Source organism: Arachis duranensis, chromosome 2 (genome assembly GCF_000817695.3).
Source record: "Arachis duranensis cultivar V14167 chromosome 2, aradu.V14167.gnm2.J7QH, whole genome shotgun sequence".
In the NCBI taxonomy this organism is placed as follows: domain Eukaryota; kingdom Viridiplantae; phylum Streptophyta; class Magnoliopsida; order Fabales; family Fabaceae; genus Arachis; species Arachis duranensis.
In genome coordinates, this window is record NC_029773.3 from 13193516 (window position 1) to 13210118 (window position 16603).

The 16603-nt window shown below is 33.8% G+C and overlaps 4 protein-coding genes across 4 annotated transcripts; 2 read left to right on the top strand and 2 right to left on the bottom strand.

Annotated features, from left to right (window-relative positions):
- Positions 1-5352: 5352 nt before the first annotated feature.
- Positions 5353-5931, top strand: LOC107473605 (putative protein FAR1-RELATED SEQUENCE 10). Its single transcript, XM_016093185.1, has one exon. It carries the CDS (start codon positions 5353-5355, stop codon positions 5929-5931), a length of 579 nt encoding a protein of 192 aa, XP_015948671.1.
- Positions 5932-5994: 63 nt separating this feature from the next.
- Positions 5995-7614, top strand: LOC107473604 (protein FAR1-RELATED SEQUENCE 5-like). The gene has a single exon (XM_016093184.1). The coding sequence runs from the start codon at positions 5995-5997 to the stop codon at positions 7612-7614; it is 1620 nt and encodes a 539-aa protein (XP_015948670.1).
- Positions 7615-10418: 2804 nt separating this feature from the next.
- LOC127744902 (uncharacterized) lies at positions 10419-11004 on the bottom strand. The gene is made up of 3 exons (XM_052257747.1): positions 10890-11004; positions 10614-10811; positions 10419-10538 (listed from the first exon to the last, which is right to left on the bottom strand). The coding sequence occupies exons 1-3, from the start codon at positions 10899-10901 to the stop codon at positions 10419-10421; spliced, it is 330 nt and encodes a 109-aa protein (XP_052113707.1). The 5' UTR covers positions 10902-11004.
- LOC127744903 (uncharacterized) lies at positions 10962-12769 on the bottom strand. Its single transcript, XM_052257748.1, has 9 exons — positions 12698-12769; positions 12520-12618; positions 12098-12433; positions 11838-12005; positions 11646-11743; positions 11484-11568; positions 11321-11407; positions 11111-11197; positions 10962-11024 (listed from the first exon to the last, which is right to left on the bottom strand). Exons 1-9 carry the CDS (start codon positions 12767-12769, stop codon positions 10962-10964), a joined length of 1095 nt encoding a protein of 364 aa, XP_052113708.1.
- Positions 12770-16603: the final 3834 nt, after the last annotated feature.

The window sequence follows — 16603 nt, forward strand, 5'->3', positions numbered from 1 at the left end:
TCAAGCACTTTGAAATAGATCTTCATTTTATTAGAGATCATGTGAATAACAAAGATATCAAGGTGAGTCACATTCCAGGAGCTATGCAAGTATTTGACAATTTAACAAAGACAGTGCCTTTTGATAGTTTTCTCAGCTTCAGAACTAAACTAAGTATTAAAGAACTAGATATTGCAATTGAAGAAATAAGAAATAGTGAAGACAAAAAGTAGTGAAAGAAGAAACATCAGAGGAAAGAAAAAAAGTAAGTAAAGGTGATGATAGATGATGATTGTTGTTTGAGTGATCATTGATTTCTATAACATTAAGTGGAATTAGGGTTTCTTCAAAGGACTAGAAGAAAAAGAAAGCAGAAACAATGATAGGAGTGCTCAAGGTCAATGCCTTAGGATTCAAGTTACTGATGTTTACTAAATCTATTAGAGTGCAGCTGCAGCTAGTTTTTTGTTTTGGGTTTGTGAGAGTTAGTTAGTTGCAGCACTTTCTATTTATAGGTTGTTAAGAGTTAGTTAGATGTTAAAAATTGAGAAGAGGAATAGAGTTGAAACTGAAAAAGGGTAGTTATAGATTGAGGGTTAGAGAGAAGGAGTCAGAGCCTTGGAAATATAAAAGGGAGAATGTATGTGAATATTAATTTTCCAAGGAAAAAGTAAACCAAAAACATGCTTCTCTAATTTTCCTCCATATGCTAACTGCAGAATCATCTTTCATCATCAGATTTCAACATGGTATCATGAGCCAAACAATCTTCTATGGTTTCAAGCATGTAATCATCTACCTTTCGTGAAAGATTTACTCTCTTTGTGTCTGGAATTATTGGAAAGCCACCAATCCCGAAAGATCTACTCTTCTTGGTCACGAAACGCCAACCCTTACCAGTGCCCTCACTTCACTTGCTATCGTCGCCCCTGTTCACCTCCGCCGCGCCTCTTCGCTAGTCACCAATCGCCTTTGCCCTGCCATTCTGAGATTTTAGAAAGTCATTTTCCACAACACCAAATCATCTCCCAGAACGCCAGAGTTTGTTCAGATTCATGGCTGAAATCATTCCATTACCCACCGGTTCCACCAACAAATCCTTCCGCTCCATACCTGTTCTTGATAAACTCGATAAGAACTCTTAGAAAACATGGCAGCAGTTGGCTCTTCATGCAATTGGCGCAAATTCTCTCGAAGATCATATGATTCCAGAAAAAATTCCTCCAAAATTTTCAGCAGAAGCTTAGAGACAAGTAAATACTAAATTTGCAGCATACAAAGACTGGAAAGCCAAAGATCATTACTTGATGACTTGGTTACTCTCGTCCATGGAAACGTCAATCAAGAACAAGATGCTTAATTGTGCTTTTTCTTATCAAGTATGGCAGCGCATTCAAGATTATTTCTCTCACACTTCCAAGATTTAGGTAAAACAATTAAAACTCAAACTTAAAACCATCAACAAAGCAGGATTATCCGCTACAGATACCTCAAACAGATTCAGACAATAGTAGATGCTTTAGCTGCTATTAGTCATGAACTTACTATGGATGAGCACATTGATGCCATCTCAGATGAGCTAACCGAAGACTAGTTTCTATTTCTTTCTTCTGTTTTGTCAAAATCTGATGACACAAAGATTAACCATTAAAAAAGGTAAATCTTCGAAAAAAATTGAGTGAACTATCAATTCGGTCTTTATCCATTTTTTAGAATGACAACGCGATTCCTCACAATAAAACTATCCATTTCGGTCTTTGTTCTCTACTTCTGTGACACAACGCGATTCTTGTGGTTGTTTCTCTATGAACTCTGAACGAAAAATGCTGACGTATCAGGTTCAGAAATAGAGAAAGACCTAATTGTCTCTAAATTCAAATTGGTTAAGGGTTTGTCCCTATTCTTTAAATAATATCTTTTTAAATTTTTTATTCATTATAAAACCAAACATAGCTAGAGTTAGCTCTAAAAAGTTTCAATTAACTCTATCATATGCTTTTTCCATGTCAACTTTAAAAGTCAGAGTTTTTTTTTTTTGACTTAGTATTCTTCATAAAGTGTAGAGCTTCTTGTGCTAGGACAAAGATTGATTGGACGAAAATCTTTCATTCTGACAGAATTATCAGTCTTTAGAATCAGAATAATCAGAATATCAAAAAGAGATACATCAATAAGGTTATCAGAAAAGGTTTGGCACACAAAGCTGCTAGACTTTATTACCTACAATATCCCAATATTTCTTAAAGAAAAAATCCTGAAAGCCACCAGCTCCTTAGAACCTTGAACGAGTTTATTCTTATTATTGCATTATGGACTTCCTCTTTTAAAACTCTTTTCGTTAGCTCATAGCAAGCCTCTGACAAAAGCTACGGAAGATGTTGAGTAGTGAGTACCTATAACTTCCAAGTCCACATGAAGTTTATTGCAAAAAAGTTTATTGTAAAATCTTGGAGTCTTTGCTTCAAGTTCTTGTTGATCGGTGCACTAAGACTCGTCTTCTAAAATTAGTCTGTTAACCTTGTTCCTCTTTTCAAATAATCGTCTGTATATAGAAGAATTTTGTGTTTTTATCGCTAAAATGAACTAATTTTCTTTATATTTTTTATACCAGAAAAACTCTTTTTGAAGAAGTATTTTTGAGTAATTCTCTTGCAGTTCTATATTTCGTCGACTAAATTTTTAATCAATTTAAATTTAAAAATAATTAAATTTTTATTCATTTCTAAAATTGATATGTCAACATTTTTTGTTTAGAATTAACGAAAAAATACCCACAAAAATCATATTATATTATAGAAGTAAAAAACAAAAAGTAAAGTAAATCATTTTTATTATAAAAAAATATATTATCATTTTAAAAATTAGACAAAAAATAAATTGATAGTTCACTCGAAAAATTTCCAATTTGACAATGCGACGGCCAAAATGACTCCAGCTTAAAACTTCTTGGGAGACTCAAATTTGGTAGGCGAAAGTTTTATGCAATGTGTGATGGCATAGGATTCGGTGGTTCAGGAACCTTTGGACCACTTAGTGGTCCAAGTAGAAAATATGTTTTTAGAGTTTTTTTATCAATTGTTATGTAGTTCTTGAACTAATTTTAATTACAAATTAATCCTATATATTTTATTTAATTATAAAAATAGTTTTTTATTTTATAAATTATTATTTTATTAATTATCTATTATATTTATTAACAATCAAATACAAAAATAATAACCAATTATAACCTCCATTCATCCTAATAATTCCAATTGATTAAAAAATTAACTCTGATCTCGTCGTCCATGGCTTCCAAATCGTGTTTCCTTGAAATTCAATCGATTGGTTTTTCAAAACAATCGATTGAATGATAACTCAATCGACTTGAAATTCAATCGATTGGTTTACACTATATCACAAAACAATCGCTTGAAAGTTGTAAGGTAGAATGGTAAAAAGCTTATACCAATCGATTGTTTATACTTTCCAATCGAATGAATACCTCAAAACAATCGATTGTTGTTGTTACTCAATCGATTGAATTCACGAAAACAACATGGATTTGCCAAATACAATCGATTGGAAAGTGATGACATTGAAGTTTTAGCCAAATTCAATCGATTGGTAATGTAATCCAATCGATTGGAAGGTGATGAAGTTGAATGTTTTGCCAATTTCAATCGATTGGTAATGGTACCCAATCGATTGAAATGTGATCTGCGGCTATTTCAATCTTGTTATCTTTTTAGAAATTATCTTAATATTCATCTATCTTATCTTTAAAATTCTATCTTCAATTTTTTCTGTTTTATTTTTATGTAGATAAACTAATCTTATCTTTTTCTTAATATTAACATTATAAATTGGTGAATAATCCATCACTAATTATTCAATCCCATCATTGAAATCGTGTATCATTTTCTTTGATTATAAAAAATTTGATTGTTTTTTTTGGAACATCCATCTACTTAATATCCAAATTTTTTTTAATTTTCATCCGTCTATTTAATATCCACTATTTCTTCATCGTTAATCACCGTTGCAGCAATCAGCAAAGGTTCAATCAAGTTTTTCATTATAGTGTTCAAAAAATAAACCATCGTTTTGATTACAACATCGAGGTCAGTGAATAGAATCTCTAATTTTGCAATTATTCTATTCGATACTTTATTCGTGAAATTGATTGTGTAAGAAAAAAAAATTTAAAAATATCTTTTATTAATGCATAGAAATTGAGAAATACTAAAAAGTAAATAGATGTTATTATTTTTTATTATTAATTAGCTAGCAATCAGCGACGGACCTAGAGGGGGTGAGTAGTGGCCCGGACACCCCAAAATTTTAAGAAACTATACTTATCTATAACAATTTATATTAGGAATACAGAGAGTTAGGTGTCGATTATTTTTTTTCTATTTTACCCCTATTTTACCCCATGACAGAATGATGTAACCGCTCGTTAAGATATTTTTATTGGATGTAAATTATTGTTACAAATATTTTTATTAAGATATGTTTTGAAGGAATAAAAAAAGAATAGTACAATAAGGATTAATTTTTTTTAAAAAAAATTACACTAATAATTTTTCTCTTCAAATTATTAACGTACTTTTCTAATATACTCTAAGTACCTACACAATATATAATATCAATTAGCGTTCAAATTTAGGTTCCAATATTGTTATTAACGAGAGAGGTTTATTAATTTAAAAAAAATACATACAATAAGTTTTGTATCAATATATCATGATTCATTTTAAAAATAATATTTATTCATCTAGGTTATAGAGTGTCTTGAAAAATCATATTTAAATAAGTATTTTATTTTTTAACTATTTTATATTTTTAGATTAAAAACTTTGTATTTTTTTTATTCAAGCTTTATTTTTAAATTTTATTTTAATTGTCTTATTCAAAACTATTAATATGAAATTTTATTTTGTAGGATAAATAAAAAATGAGATTTTTTTAATAAGTTAAATTATTGACAGACTTACTTATTATAAAAAAAAGTTAAGTATATTTCTTGATTATAAGAATACATATAATTTCCTTTTGATTGTAATCACAAGAAATATAAATTTATCCAATTTTTTAAAATTTACATTAGTTATTAACATTATAACATAATGAATGTACTCGTATACACATTTTTTCTTATTTTTGTGCTTTATTTTAATTTTGTTAAACAAAAAAGTTTAAATATTATTTACTTTTAATTTTTAACTTTTACCACAAATAGAAATATATGACTTTGTGTGTATTAAATAATTTTTTTCATTGGACATTTTTAAGATGTCAGGTATATTTACAGACACTGAGATGAATGAGCAATACTAGGAGGATGATGACTTTAACCAACAAGAAGAGCTAGTAAGTGACCAAGATATGATGGATGAACAGAATGAATTCGAACAAGATTTCAGAGATGAATTTACCGAGGGAGCATTTTTTTCTGAATCTGATATGTCATATTATATCCTTGAAGCCGCTTATGCGGTTGACTCCATGCAAGACATTACATCTTTGAAATTTAGTGAGAATGTTGCGGAGGAAATTGGCAAATATCACTTTTCTACTTTGCATCTTGCATTTGATTTTTATATGAAGTACTCAAAGTCGAAAGGCTTTAGTGCAAGGAAGAGCAAGACCTTCAAGAATAGTAGTGGCGAGATTTACAGACAAATGTTTGTATGCCATAGGCAAGGATTCAGGATGGAGAAATATTACACGATGGAAAAAAGGAAGAAGGAGCCTAGATTGGAAACAAGAACTGGATGTAAAGCCCGAATGGATGTTAAATTTGTACCAAAAAGTGGAAGGTGGCATATCTTTTATTTCTCTGACGAACACAACCATGATCTATTGGATACACAATTCAGTGCTATGTTGCCTGCCCACAGAAAAATGTCAGAGGCAGATATTATGCAAATGATGAACATGCTAAAGTCAGGGATTAGCACCTCATAGATATTTGGTCTTCTAGCTAGTCAAGCAGGTGGGTACGAATTTGTTGGCTATGGTCCCAGAGATATGTACAATGAGATTGCTCGGCAAAGGCGTCAAATTCTTGGTGATGCAGCACGAGTGTTGAAGAAGTTGGAGGATATGCAGTTGAAGGATCCACAATTATATTTCAAGGCATGTCACGATTCAAGAGGTTTGTTACGTAATTTGTTCTGGTCTGATGGGATTAGCCAACTAGACTACCGACTCTTCGGGGATGTTATTGCTTTTGATGCTACGTACAAGAAGAACAAGTATAGTTGTCCATTAGTAATATTCAGCGGGGTTAACCACCACAACCAAACAATTGTTTTTGCTGCTGCGTTAATTGCGGACGAAACTACTGATACATATGTTTGGCTCCTGCGTCAGCTCATGTTTGCAATGAGGGGCAAGACCCCGACCTCAATCATAACTGATGGGGCCATGGCGATTAGGAATGCAGTGAGAGATGTATTTCCCGAAGTCAGACATAGATTATGCGCTTGGCACCTTATTCGAAATGCAACTAGCAATGTTGGAAATCCATCGTTTACATCTAAATTTAGAAAAATCATGACAGGAGACTACGAGATTCCCGTGTTTAAGCGTAAGTGGGTTCAGCTTATTGAAGAATTTGGCATTGAGGATAAGCCGTGGGTGATCAACATGTACGAAGAGAAGCATATGTGGGCTACTGCATATCTAAAAGGAAAATTCTTTGCTGGCTTTAGAACTACATCAAGATGTGAAGGTTTACACTCAGTAGTGGGAAGGTATGTGGGGTCGCGGTATGATTTGACAAGTTTTGTAGAGCATTTTCAAAGGTGTGTAGCACACATGCGCTTTAACGAATTTAATGCTGATTATGAATCTACACGTGGGGTACCCGTCATGCAAACTTGTATAGAGCTGCTAGAGAGATATGCTGCTGAGTTATACACTCATGAGATATTTCTTTTCTTTCGGCCATTTCTCTCCAGAGCTGGATCAATGCGGGTTCTAAAGATAGATAATACCAATGATTGCATAAAGTACATTGTGTGTAAGCATGGGAGGCCCGATTTTACGTGGACCGTTGATTTTCATCAAGAAGAAATGATCTTCATGTGTACCTGTTTACGAATGGAGTCATTTGCTATTCCATGCGAACATATTGTGAAAGTAATGGTTGACAGAGACATCCGTGAGATTCCCCGGTCATTGGTATTGGATAGATGGACAAAAAAGGTTAAATCAGCACTCAATGATCCAAGTGGGTTCACCAGGGATGCTGTTGTTATTAGTCGTCAAAGTGCTTTGGTGGAATTTTCTAAACAACTGGCTGCTGTTGCTGCTAAAGTACCAGAGAGATATGAAGAGACACGTGATTTAATTATGGGATTGTACTCATCTTACAAGGCTGCAGACGAAGGAGAAAATCAACCTCACTCAGGTGTAGCTAGAAGTAGCAATCTGTATGTGCATCCAACCACTGGAGGCTCAGGACAACCATCTAAGAAGAAGAAGCGGCAACGTTGTAGTGTTTGTCAAATGGAAGGACATAAGAAGACAACATGTCCTTGGCAAAAGGACACTGACAACAACGTTATAGAAAATGAAGCTATCGGTTCGGACGATGGCGACATGTGTACCGAAGCGACGGCTGAGTTAGATAGTAATAGTTAGCAACCTCCATAAATTTTAATGTTTTTGGGTAGAAAATCAGTTCCGTATGTGTATCTTTTCTTTTTCACTATATTAATGAGATTTTATACATTCTTCCAATAGTCGTGCTTATGCTTTCTAGGTGTAATAATTGTCAAATAAAAACCGGTTAGCGATAACGGGTAAACTGCCCCTCTCCCTTTTCGCTCACTCTCACTGGCAAAATCCCTAATTTTCATCGTTCTAACAATCGGCCTGGACAGACTGGTCGAACAGATTTAACTGCGAACCGATTAAGCATGCGGTCCGATCCTCCTGTAATAACTGTTGGAGATAAAACCGGTGGATAACCGTGAATTCAGATGAGAACCGGTTGGTTAGGTCAAACCGGTTGAACTGTGAGCCGCTATAAAAGATCCGGACAAATGTTAAAACCGTCAATTTAAAAAACCGGTCGAACCGATGGTTAACCGGTGAACCGGATGAACCGCCCGGTTTAGTAGCGATTTTTGGTTTGAAAGTAAAAGAGCAAAACGACGTCGTTTTATCTCTTATAAAAAAAGAAAAAGAAAAGAAAGGCTAGCTATACTAAATGCCACGGCAACCCACCAGACCCAATTCCCTTCCTCCCAATTCCCTCACTACCTAACCCTAGCACAGCAAACACCGTCGCCATCGTCAGCCCCCATCCCGCCGGCTCGTCGTGAAACCCCACCAGCCACCGTGAGCCCCTAGACGCCGCCACTCTTTTCTTCCTCCCCTCCTATGTGCTTGTCGCGAAGCCCCACCAACCGCCGCGAATCTCTTCTCCTTCTCACCGTCTCTGTGCTCCTCGTGAAGCCCGCCTATGTGATCATCGTTGTCGGCAGCGACAGAGGGTGTCATCGTTGGCCTTGATCTCGTTGTCGTCCTGGACGTCTCTGCTTGGCTTCTATCTCTTCAAGCTCGCTCTCTCTCCCTCTCCGGTCTCACCCTGTCTCACGCAAAATGCGAACGTCTCTGCTCGCGTGTCCTCCTCGCCGTCACCTCCGTTTAACTGCTCGGGCATCACCTCCTCTCGGACGTCTCTGTTGCTCGGTTGTCTTGTCTTATCCAGTGAGCTCTACTCCGGTGCTTCTTTAGTACTTTTTTATTTGAAATTAATTATGATTAATATATACTTCTGAGTTAACTATTCTTGTTAATTTGTATGGTTTTTGATAATCCTTTTTTAGTTAAATTTTTAAAATAATTTTGTTGATTGTTGATGATAATTGTTAATTCTGGTTTAATTAGTTGTTTTCTGAGTTAATTTTTTTCGTTGTTCATTGTTGTTAATAGAGCTGGATTATTGTTGTTGTTTTGTTCTGACCTCTAGTTAATTATTGTTGATTGTTGGTAATTTCCTGAGTTATTTTTGTGTTATTTTTTCTAATTCCGAGTTAATTTCAAAGTTGTTGGCTTGTTGCCTTGTTGCCAAGTGAAATTAGTTAAACTTAAAAAAACTTGGCTTGTTAGATTGATTCTGATTTCTAAGCTTTGTTTTGTTATACTGATTCTGATTTTTGATGTTGTTGGTTCCGGATTTTTTCTAATTCTTCTAACTCTAAGTTGTTGATGATACTTTGCTGGGAATAAATGTGTCAATATGCAATTGAGATATTTGTGTTCTTCAACTGGATTTATCTCTGATTTGATATTGGAAGAAGAGTTTTCAATGGATGATCTTGTTATGAATGAATGATCTTGTTTTCAATTGAAGATAAGTGTGTGTTCAATTGTTCAAGCCCATTGTTGGTCCAAACCCTGTAACATAACTTTGCTAGGAACAAATGATCTTATTTTCAATGGATGCTGATTGCCTCTGTGGTTTGTTTGTTATAGACAGTACAAAAGGCTCTTCCACAATTTGATGTCCACTCAAAATCTGCTTTTCAGTTTTTATTTTTTATTTTTAATGCTAAATATAATATTCTGGATTCTGGATTTCTGAATGTTACACCAAATTTTGTAATATGGATTATCTTTATGATGGGAACAATGGAATACTTAATGATGATTATGATTATTAATGAGAAGTGTTTTTATTTAGTTGAAAACCTGTTTAATTTTTTAATGCTATATTCAATTTTTGATTGTATATTGAATTTTTTTTAATTTTATCGTATATTTAATTAAACCGGTTGGACCATTGAACCAGCTACTTGACCGGTTCAATGATCGGTTCGGTTCTCGCAACCTTGAAAAGATATTAAACCAAAAAAAAGGGACGAAGCAAAATCAAAAAGCAAGATGTCTAAATGAAGCATTTTTTATGGTATGCACACACAAACTCTATTATTACGGATAATTTAAGGTTTGAGTAGAACAAAAATTTGTTTTCATTTTTTCTACTTTAGTTTCTTTTCATAATTTTAGAAACAAGAAGTAACAAAATAATATTTATTTTCTTAATAAGCAAGAGAAAATCATCATTGTTTTATTTTGCTTTATTTATTTACAAATTTATCACTTATAGTGTTGTACCTTGTACGTGTAATAAAAATCTATTGCATATAACTACTTCAGAACCATTTATTAGAATAGTTTGAAATAATGTTTGTATGGGATGGTTGTTGAAATAATAAACGGAAATGACATTACTTCATTATAAAAATATGTGTTTTTAAAATAATTTAAACTAAATATCCATACGGTGCATAGAAATAGAGCAAAATTGCGAAAAGCAACGAAGCAATACATTTCTATTTAAGAAGTCATTTAAGGAAGTTCGCAAGAAGTACATCCACTAACTCTAACAAATAAATACGCACTAACCAAAATATTACAATCTTTCTAGATTAATTTTAAGAACTGTGCATATTCCAAAACTCCTCGACCGATGCTATAATCTGTGACTTCTTATGGTTGATTTGACTCCGGAGTATATGCATCGCGGTTATCATGCGAATATCGTGATCATCAAGCTACAAATTATTCATTATGAATTAGTACCAAAAAATAGGGATTAAATATTAGAGAGTTATTTTATAAATGCTCACCTTTTTGTTACCATATGGCTTAAATTCATAAGTCATATGCATCCACTTCATCACCCAAGTTGCAGAGTTCAAGCTTGAGGAACATTGAGGTATATCTTCTGGTCTTTCAATTTTGTAGTCATGAAATTGTTTATTATACTCTTGAATGCCATCATCCTTGTAAAAGTTCGACGTGACGACTTGCTCCAGTACGTGTGCCTGATTTCATTTCACTGGTTAAATAATAAAAACAAAATAAGATCTAATAAGCTTATGTAAATTTTTCCACGGACTTACTAGTGTCTTCATAACACGTTCACGATAGCGAATTCTGTCATCATTAAAATGGGTGTCCAGGTGATAGATTGTTCACTCGCAAACTGATATTACCATTAGATACCAGTAGTCATCCTCTTGAATAGGAACATATATCTAAACCATAAAAATTTGCCCCTCGGTTATGTATGCTAATAATGGAAAACTATATCCAACAATGAATCTTAAGAAAAAATTCTTACATATTTTAAATCAGCAGTAGGTTGCATAAATTTATAAATGTAGTCTTCCATCTTCTTCTTTAAATCTTTCTTGTTGAAGACATCCACCTAGTTCATTAATGCAAACCAATATAGTCTTTAGTACATGATAAAGAAGTATAGTTCTATATCAGCATTACATTTGTAACTTATGATAAATGAACTTATCTTTTCAGGGGTTATAGAACATACCGCAAATCTCGGTGGAAGTTGCCATGTTGTCTTGAAACTTATATCAGATTGAAAATCAGTGCAGTTCGATGCCGCTAATTCAAGAATCTGAATCACAATCCAAATATATTATGAGATTATGCCCAGAACCAAACGTAGATTAACTAATAGATTACTTGTGTACCTTATCAGTAATGGGTCTGTCAGGTATGAAATGTTCAAAGTCTGATCTAGTTGCTCTGATTGTATCTGTTACGACAAGCTCTTCACTATATCAATTAAAAACCGAAACTCATTAAACTGGCCCTCATTCATCGACAACAAAGATAATATGAAATTAACTTACGATGGATCTAGCGATGCTAAAAATATATATGCACAGGCCTTTATCTGATCTTCCAAAAGACGCATGGTTGGAGTTGGCATAAATTGACACTGCATTGACTACAAATTTTAATACAAAAGTATTAGCAATTCATCACTAAACGTAATAATTAGCCGTGCCCATAAGAAACTAGATAATTTAAGTGGTAATTACGTTGGTAATGGAAAAGAAATAAACAGGTCTTCTATAGTCTTTTGTGGGTTGGCTCAGTGCATAAGACGCCTTCGATTTATTGACTGATCTGGGCTCAATCTTTGGCTTTATAATTCCGCCTGGGTGAGTGAACGGTAATTTTTTCTGCGTCCCCATAATGCTCTTACCCTAAGAAAAAAAACAGTTTCAGTATATTCTTATTATCATGTTAAGAATATCAAATAATAAGAGTTATGAAATTTTACTATACATGCATATACCTTTGACATATTTTTCTTTTTTGGTGCAGATCTTATAGTTGGAGATACTGGTTTGTCCATATTGATCTTGATGTGGAACGGATCATCGTGGGTGAAAGACATATGATCCAGTACAGTAAGATCATCCTCATCGTCTGATATAGCTGTATGAATATCAATAGCCAAACTCTTAGCCTTCAATCTTGAGATTGGATGTCTGTTTTGTACAGAGAGCTTGGTCGGAGTCTCGTAATCATTGTTTAGACTGAGTTGTGATATCATTGTCTCAATGCGACTTACAGATTCAATGATTTTATCAATTATTTCGTCCCGAACCATGTTTACAATTCTCATTGACTGCAAAAAAGAATGTTAAAAAGGTTATAATATATAAAATTATTTTACATAATATATATTAATTACTGTTTGTCACATCAAATTACCTCCATGCTAGAGAGGACGTTATCCACTTTACTAGACAATTCTTGAACTTTATTTAGATCCTCGCTTTGAATAACATCGTCATTAATAACGTGATCATCCTGTAGAAAATAAAAAAAATAAAAGTTCAATCTACTCGTAATACATTATATTAGATATTAAATACCCATTAAGTCTTACCTTTGCACTAGGAATTGTAGTTCCAAGTTGATCACCAAAATCAACTTTGATAAAATCACAGCCCAATGACATATTCTGTGTTACATGCATCATTGGAGACTCCCACTATATCTTCGTTAGAAGGAATATCCATAATTATTATCAACGGAAGAATATATTACAAGTACACTTGGTTGAAAGGCAAATAGTTAAAGTAATTTGTCAACATATACAAAATTAGTTGGATTGAACACATATATATACCCAAAAAAGATAACAAAATTTGAATTCTATCTTTTTAAAAATTTTTAAAACAGCCGAATAATCTTAAAACTGTTTAAGATATCTTATCTTTTAATTAAAAACAAATACTTTTCAATTTCAACTTAATTTTTATTTTCAACTTAAGAAATTAAATTTGATCAATTTATCTAATTATATCTTGTCTATAATTATCTTTAATTAGCTAAATACTCAAATAAAATTCAAAATAATAATAATAATAATAATAATAATAATAATAATAATAATAATAAAAAGGAGGAGGAGATTAGACGCATCAGATTAATAACTAAATAAAACAAGATTTAAAACTGGTAGATAGGCTCACCAATCGATTGAGATAACAACAGAGGATACTTCAATCGATTGCACTTAGAAAACAATCCATTGAAGCAGTAACTAAATTGATTCTAATCGATTACAACAACAACACAATCGATTGAATGAAAGGTGTGTGTATTATTCAATCGGTTGCATTAAAATCCAATCGATTGAAATAGTATATTTAAGAGTTCTCTAATCGATTTCACTGAATATTCAATTGATTGCAGTAAAAAAAAAATAGATTGAATTAGCAACTGAGGGTACAACAATCGATTTTACTACCAATCCAATCGATTGAAATAACAAGAGAGGATACTTCAATCGATTGCACTTAGAACACAATCGATTGAAGCAGTAACTAAATCGATTCCAATCGATTACAACAACAACACAATCGATTGAATGAGAGGTGTGTGTATTATTCAATTGATTGCATTAAAATCCAATCGATTGAAATAGTATATGTAAGAGTACTCCAATCGATTTCACTGAATATTCAATCGAATGCAGTAAAAAATAGATTGAATTAGCAATTGAGGGTACAACAATCAATTTTACTACCAAACCAATCGATTGATTTCCATACACACCTGATTGCAAGCATTCTTCAATCAATTTAATACAAGAACTGATTGCAGCTTAAGTTCCCAGATTTACATGCATAGCTAAGATGTTTTTGGGTACTTTAACTTCTTTGTATAATAAAAAAGTTAGATTGCCATAATACATTAAAAACAAAATAAGTTGATCAATAACTTATGCTTCTGTTGCAATAGTAGTAGCATCAAACATACCTAGGACTCTCAAAAGTGAAATGACACAATGAACAATAATACCTGGGACTCTCAAAAGTGAAATGACACATTTCATCATACAGTGAAGATAACACCTATATTTTGTCCTACATTTTTTTAACTCAACAATATTAACTCCCATTCAATCATCAATGGAGATCATAGGATGATGTGGAGTTCTAGATAACAATTTCTTCATGGTCCAGGCCTTGGGATGATGCCCTTTGGGTTTGTGATGCCCAGATTAGTGCATAGACTATCAATTGCTTCTCCTTGACGATTGATAGCTTCCGTTTGCCTGTCTTGACGCTGCCTCATATCGGCAAATTGCTCCTCCATATATACTCTCATGCTTCGTAATTCATCTATCAAATCTTGCATTGTTGGCGAAGGAGGGGGTGGTGGTGGGGGTGTCTGTGTTTGTGCTTGCACCTTGTCTTATGGTTGTCCTTGAGCCTGAGGTTGTTGGGCATCCGGATCTCTTCCCATTTGTCTTAGAGTGCTGTCATCAATCTTGGCTACATTAGTCAAGACAACACTTTTCTCTTCAGTCAAGTCAATTTCAAGCCATTTGAAAATCTTGGTCCAATGGCAAGCATATCCTAAACCAATACTTGATTTTCCTTTCTTCATCTCAAGCATATGATGAACCATAAAATAAGGCCAGTTTATCTCCTTTCCAGTCACCATAGCCCAAAGCACTAAAATATCTTCATTAAACAAGATTCCATGATTATGTTTTCTTGGAATCAACATGTATGAAAACAAATACATCAATATACGCTGCTCAATCCCCAACCCACTGCAACTTATATTACCTCTAGCATCCATGTGTGGATTCTCATATTGTAAACTCTGCAAACCAATTAATCTGTTGTATTCTCCCCATTCCTCATCTGCCACAATACCTCCAGTAAATTTTGCCCCATGATAACCTAGACTCCATTGTTCAGCTAGTTCTTGCAAAGTAACTCTATAATGCTGTTTCCCTAAATCAAACTCAATCAGCGGCATTACCTCACCCTCTTCATCAGGTTCAGGAACAACATAATTTAAAGTACTATAAACAGCCCTAACCAAGTGCGGGTAATAATCATCCCTAGTTTGTACAAAATCAATTAAGTGCTGTATTTGCAATGCATTCAACACCAAATTAAAACGTCTATCCTGAAGGAACTCGGCTGTTATGTACCTGGGAGGAATAATTGTCCTGGACTCGAACTTCTCCACATAGTTGTTCAATGCCCTGCGAGACGGCAGCCACCTTACCATGTAATGGGATGAAGCAATTAGTCTGGCGGGGGCAGAGCTTTCTCCCTCAACCCTGGCTCTTTTGGCGTTCTTAGTTCTGGCCATTATGGGGATACTGGTTTTGTGGGTTTTGTAGGGATTTTGATGAGGGTTGGAATTATGTATGTGGTTGGGAGTGGATGTGGGTGAGAATGGAGAAGAAGAAGACACAAGCTTTCTGGATTTTAGAGAGAGGAGAGAGGTGCAGAAATGGGGTTCGAACGTTTAAAAGGGGGAGTGGGTGTGAATACTGAGGGTTATCTGCTTTAATACATAGCACGTTTCAAATTTCAATCGATTGGATTACATACCAATCGATTGAATTTGGCAAAAAGTTCAATGTCATCACTGTTTAATCGATTGGATTGCATTACCAATCGATTGAATTTGGAAAAAATTCAAACTCATCACATTTCAATCGATTGGGTACCATTACCAATCGATTGAAATTGGAAAAACATTCAACTTCATCACCTTCCAATCGATTGGATTACATTACCAATCGATTGAATTTGGCTAAAACTTCAATGTCATCACTTTCCAATCGATTGTATTTGGCAAATCCATGTTGTTTTCGTGAACTCAATCGATTGAGTAACAACAACAATCAATTGTTTTGAGGCATTCATTCGATTGGAAAGTATAAACAATCGATTGGTTTAAGCTTTTTACTATTCTACCTTACAACTTTCAATCGATTTTTTTGTGATATAGTGTAAACCAATCGATTGAGTTATCATTCAATCGATTGTTTTGAAAAACCAATCGATTGAATTTCAAGGAAACACGATTTGGAAGCCATGGATGAACGTAACGAGATCTGTAACACCCTACCATACAGAGTCTTATGCTTAAGTCATAATTCAGAGATGGCAAGGTATTACGACCTCTAAAATAAAGATTTAGTACATATAGTAGTATGAATGATTGATTATAACTAGGAGCCTTTGTAGAAAAAGGGGTAAACAAAAACCATCGTAACTCTAAAGCGCAACACTCCGATCGACAACGTAACGAACAAGGATAACCAACGCGTGATTATATATATCCAAAGGAGTATCAAAAACAGGAATATCAAGACTCAAGATCCGGCTGCGAAGATAACCGATCCGAGCATAACAATATATACATATGATATAATAAAGAAAACCCCAAAGGAAACCCAAAGGGACACAAATACATAAAACCTATTCTCCAAAATCTCCCATAAGAGGAGTCATCACAGTTTGTATTATTT

Excerpts from the sequence above, each read along its gene's own strand:
- LOC107473605 (XM_016093185.1), top strand. The coding sequence starts at position 5,353 with ATGGATGAACAGAATGAATTCGAACAAGATTTCAGAGATGAATTTACC.
- LOC107473604 (XM_016093184.1), top strand. The coding sequence starts at position 5,995 with ATGTACAATGAGATTGCTCGGCAAAGGCGTCAAATTCTTGGTGATGCA.
- LOC127744902 (XM_052257747.1), bottom strand. Across the intron at positions 10,539-10,613 it reads AGCCATATGGTAACAAAAAG|CTTGATGATCACGATATTCG; the intron begins GTGAGCATTTAT and ends AATAATTTGTAG.
- LOC127744903 (XM_052257748.1), bottom strand. The coding sequence starts at position 12,769 with ATGTCATTGGGCTGTGATTTTATCAAAGTTGATTTTGGTGATCAACTT. Across the intron at positions 12,434-12,519 it reads ACGTCCTCTCTAGCATGGAG|TCAATGAGAATTGTAAACAT; the intron begins GTAATTTGATGT and ends TCTTTTTTGCAG. Across the intron at positions 11,744-11,837 it reads ATTTCTTTTCCATTACCAAC|TCAATGCAGTGTCAATTTAT; the intron begins GTAATTACCACT and ends TAAAATTTGTAG.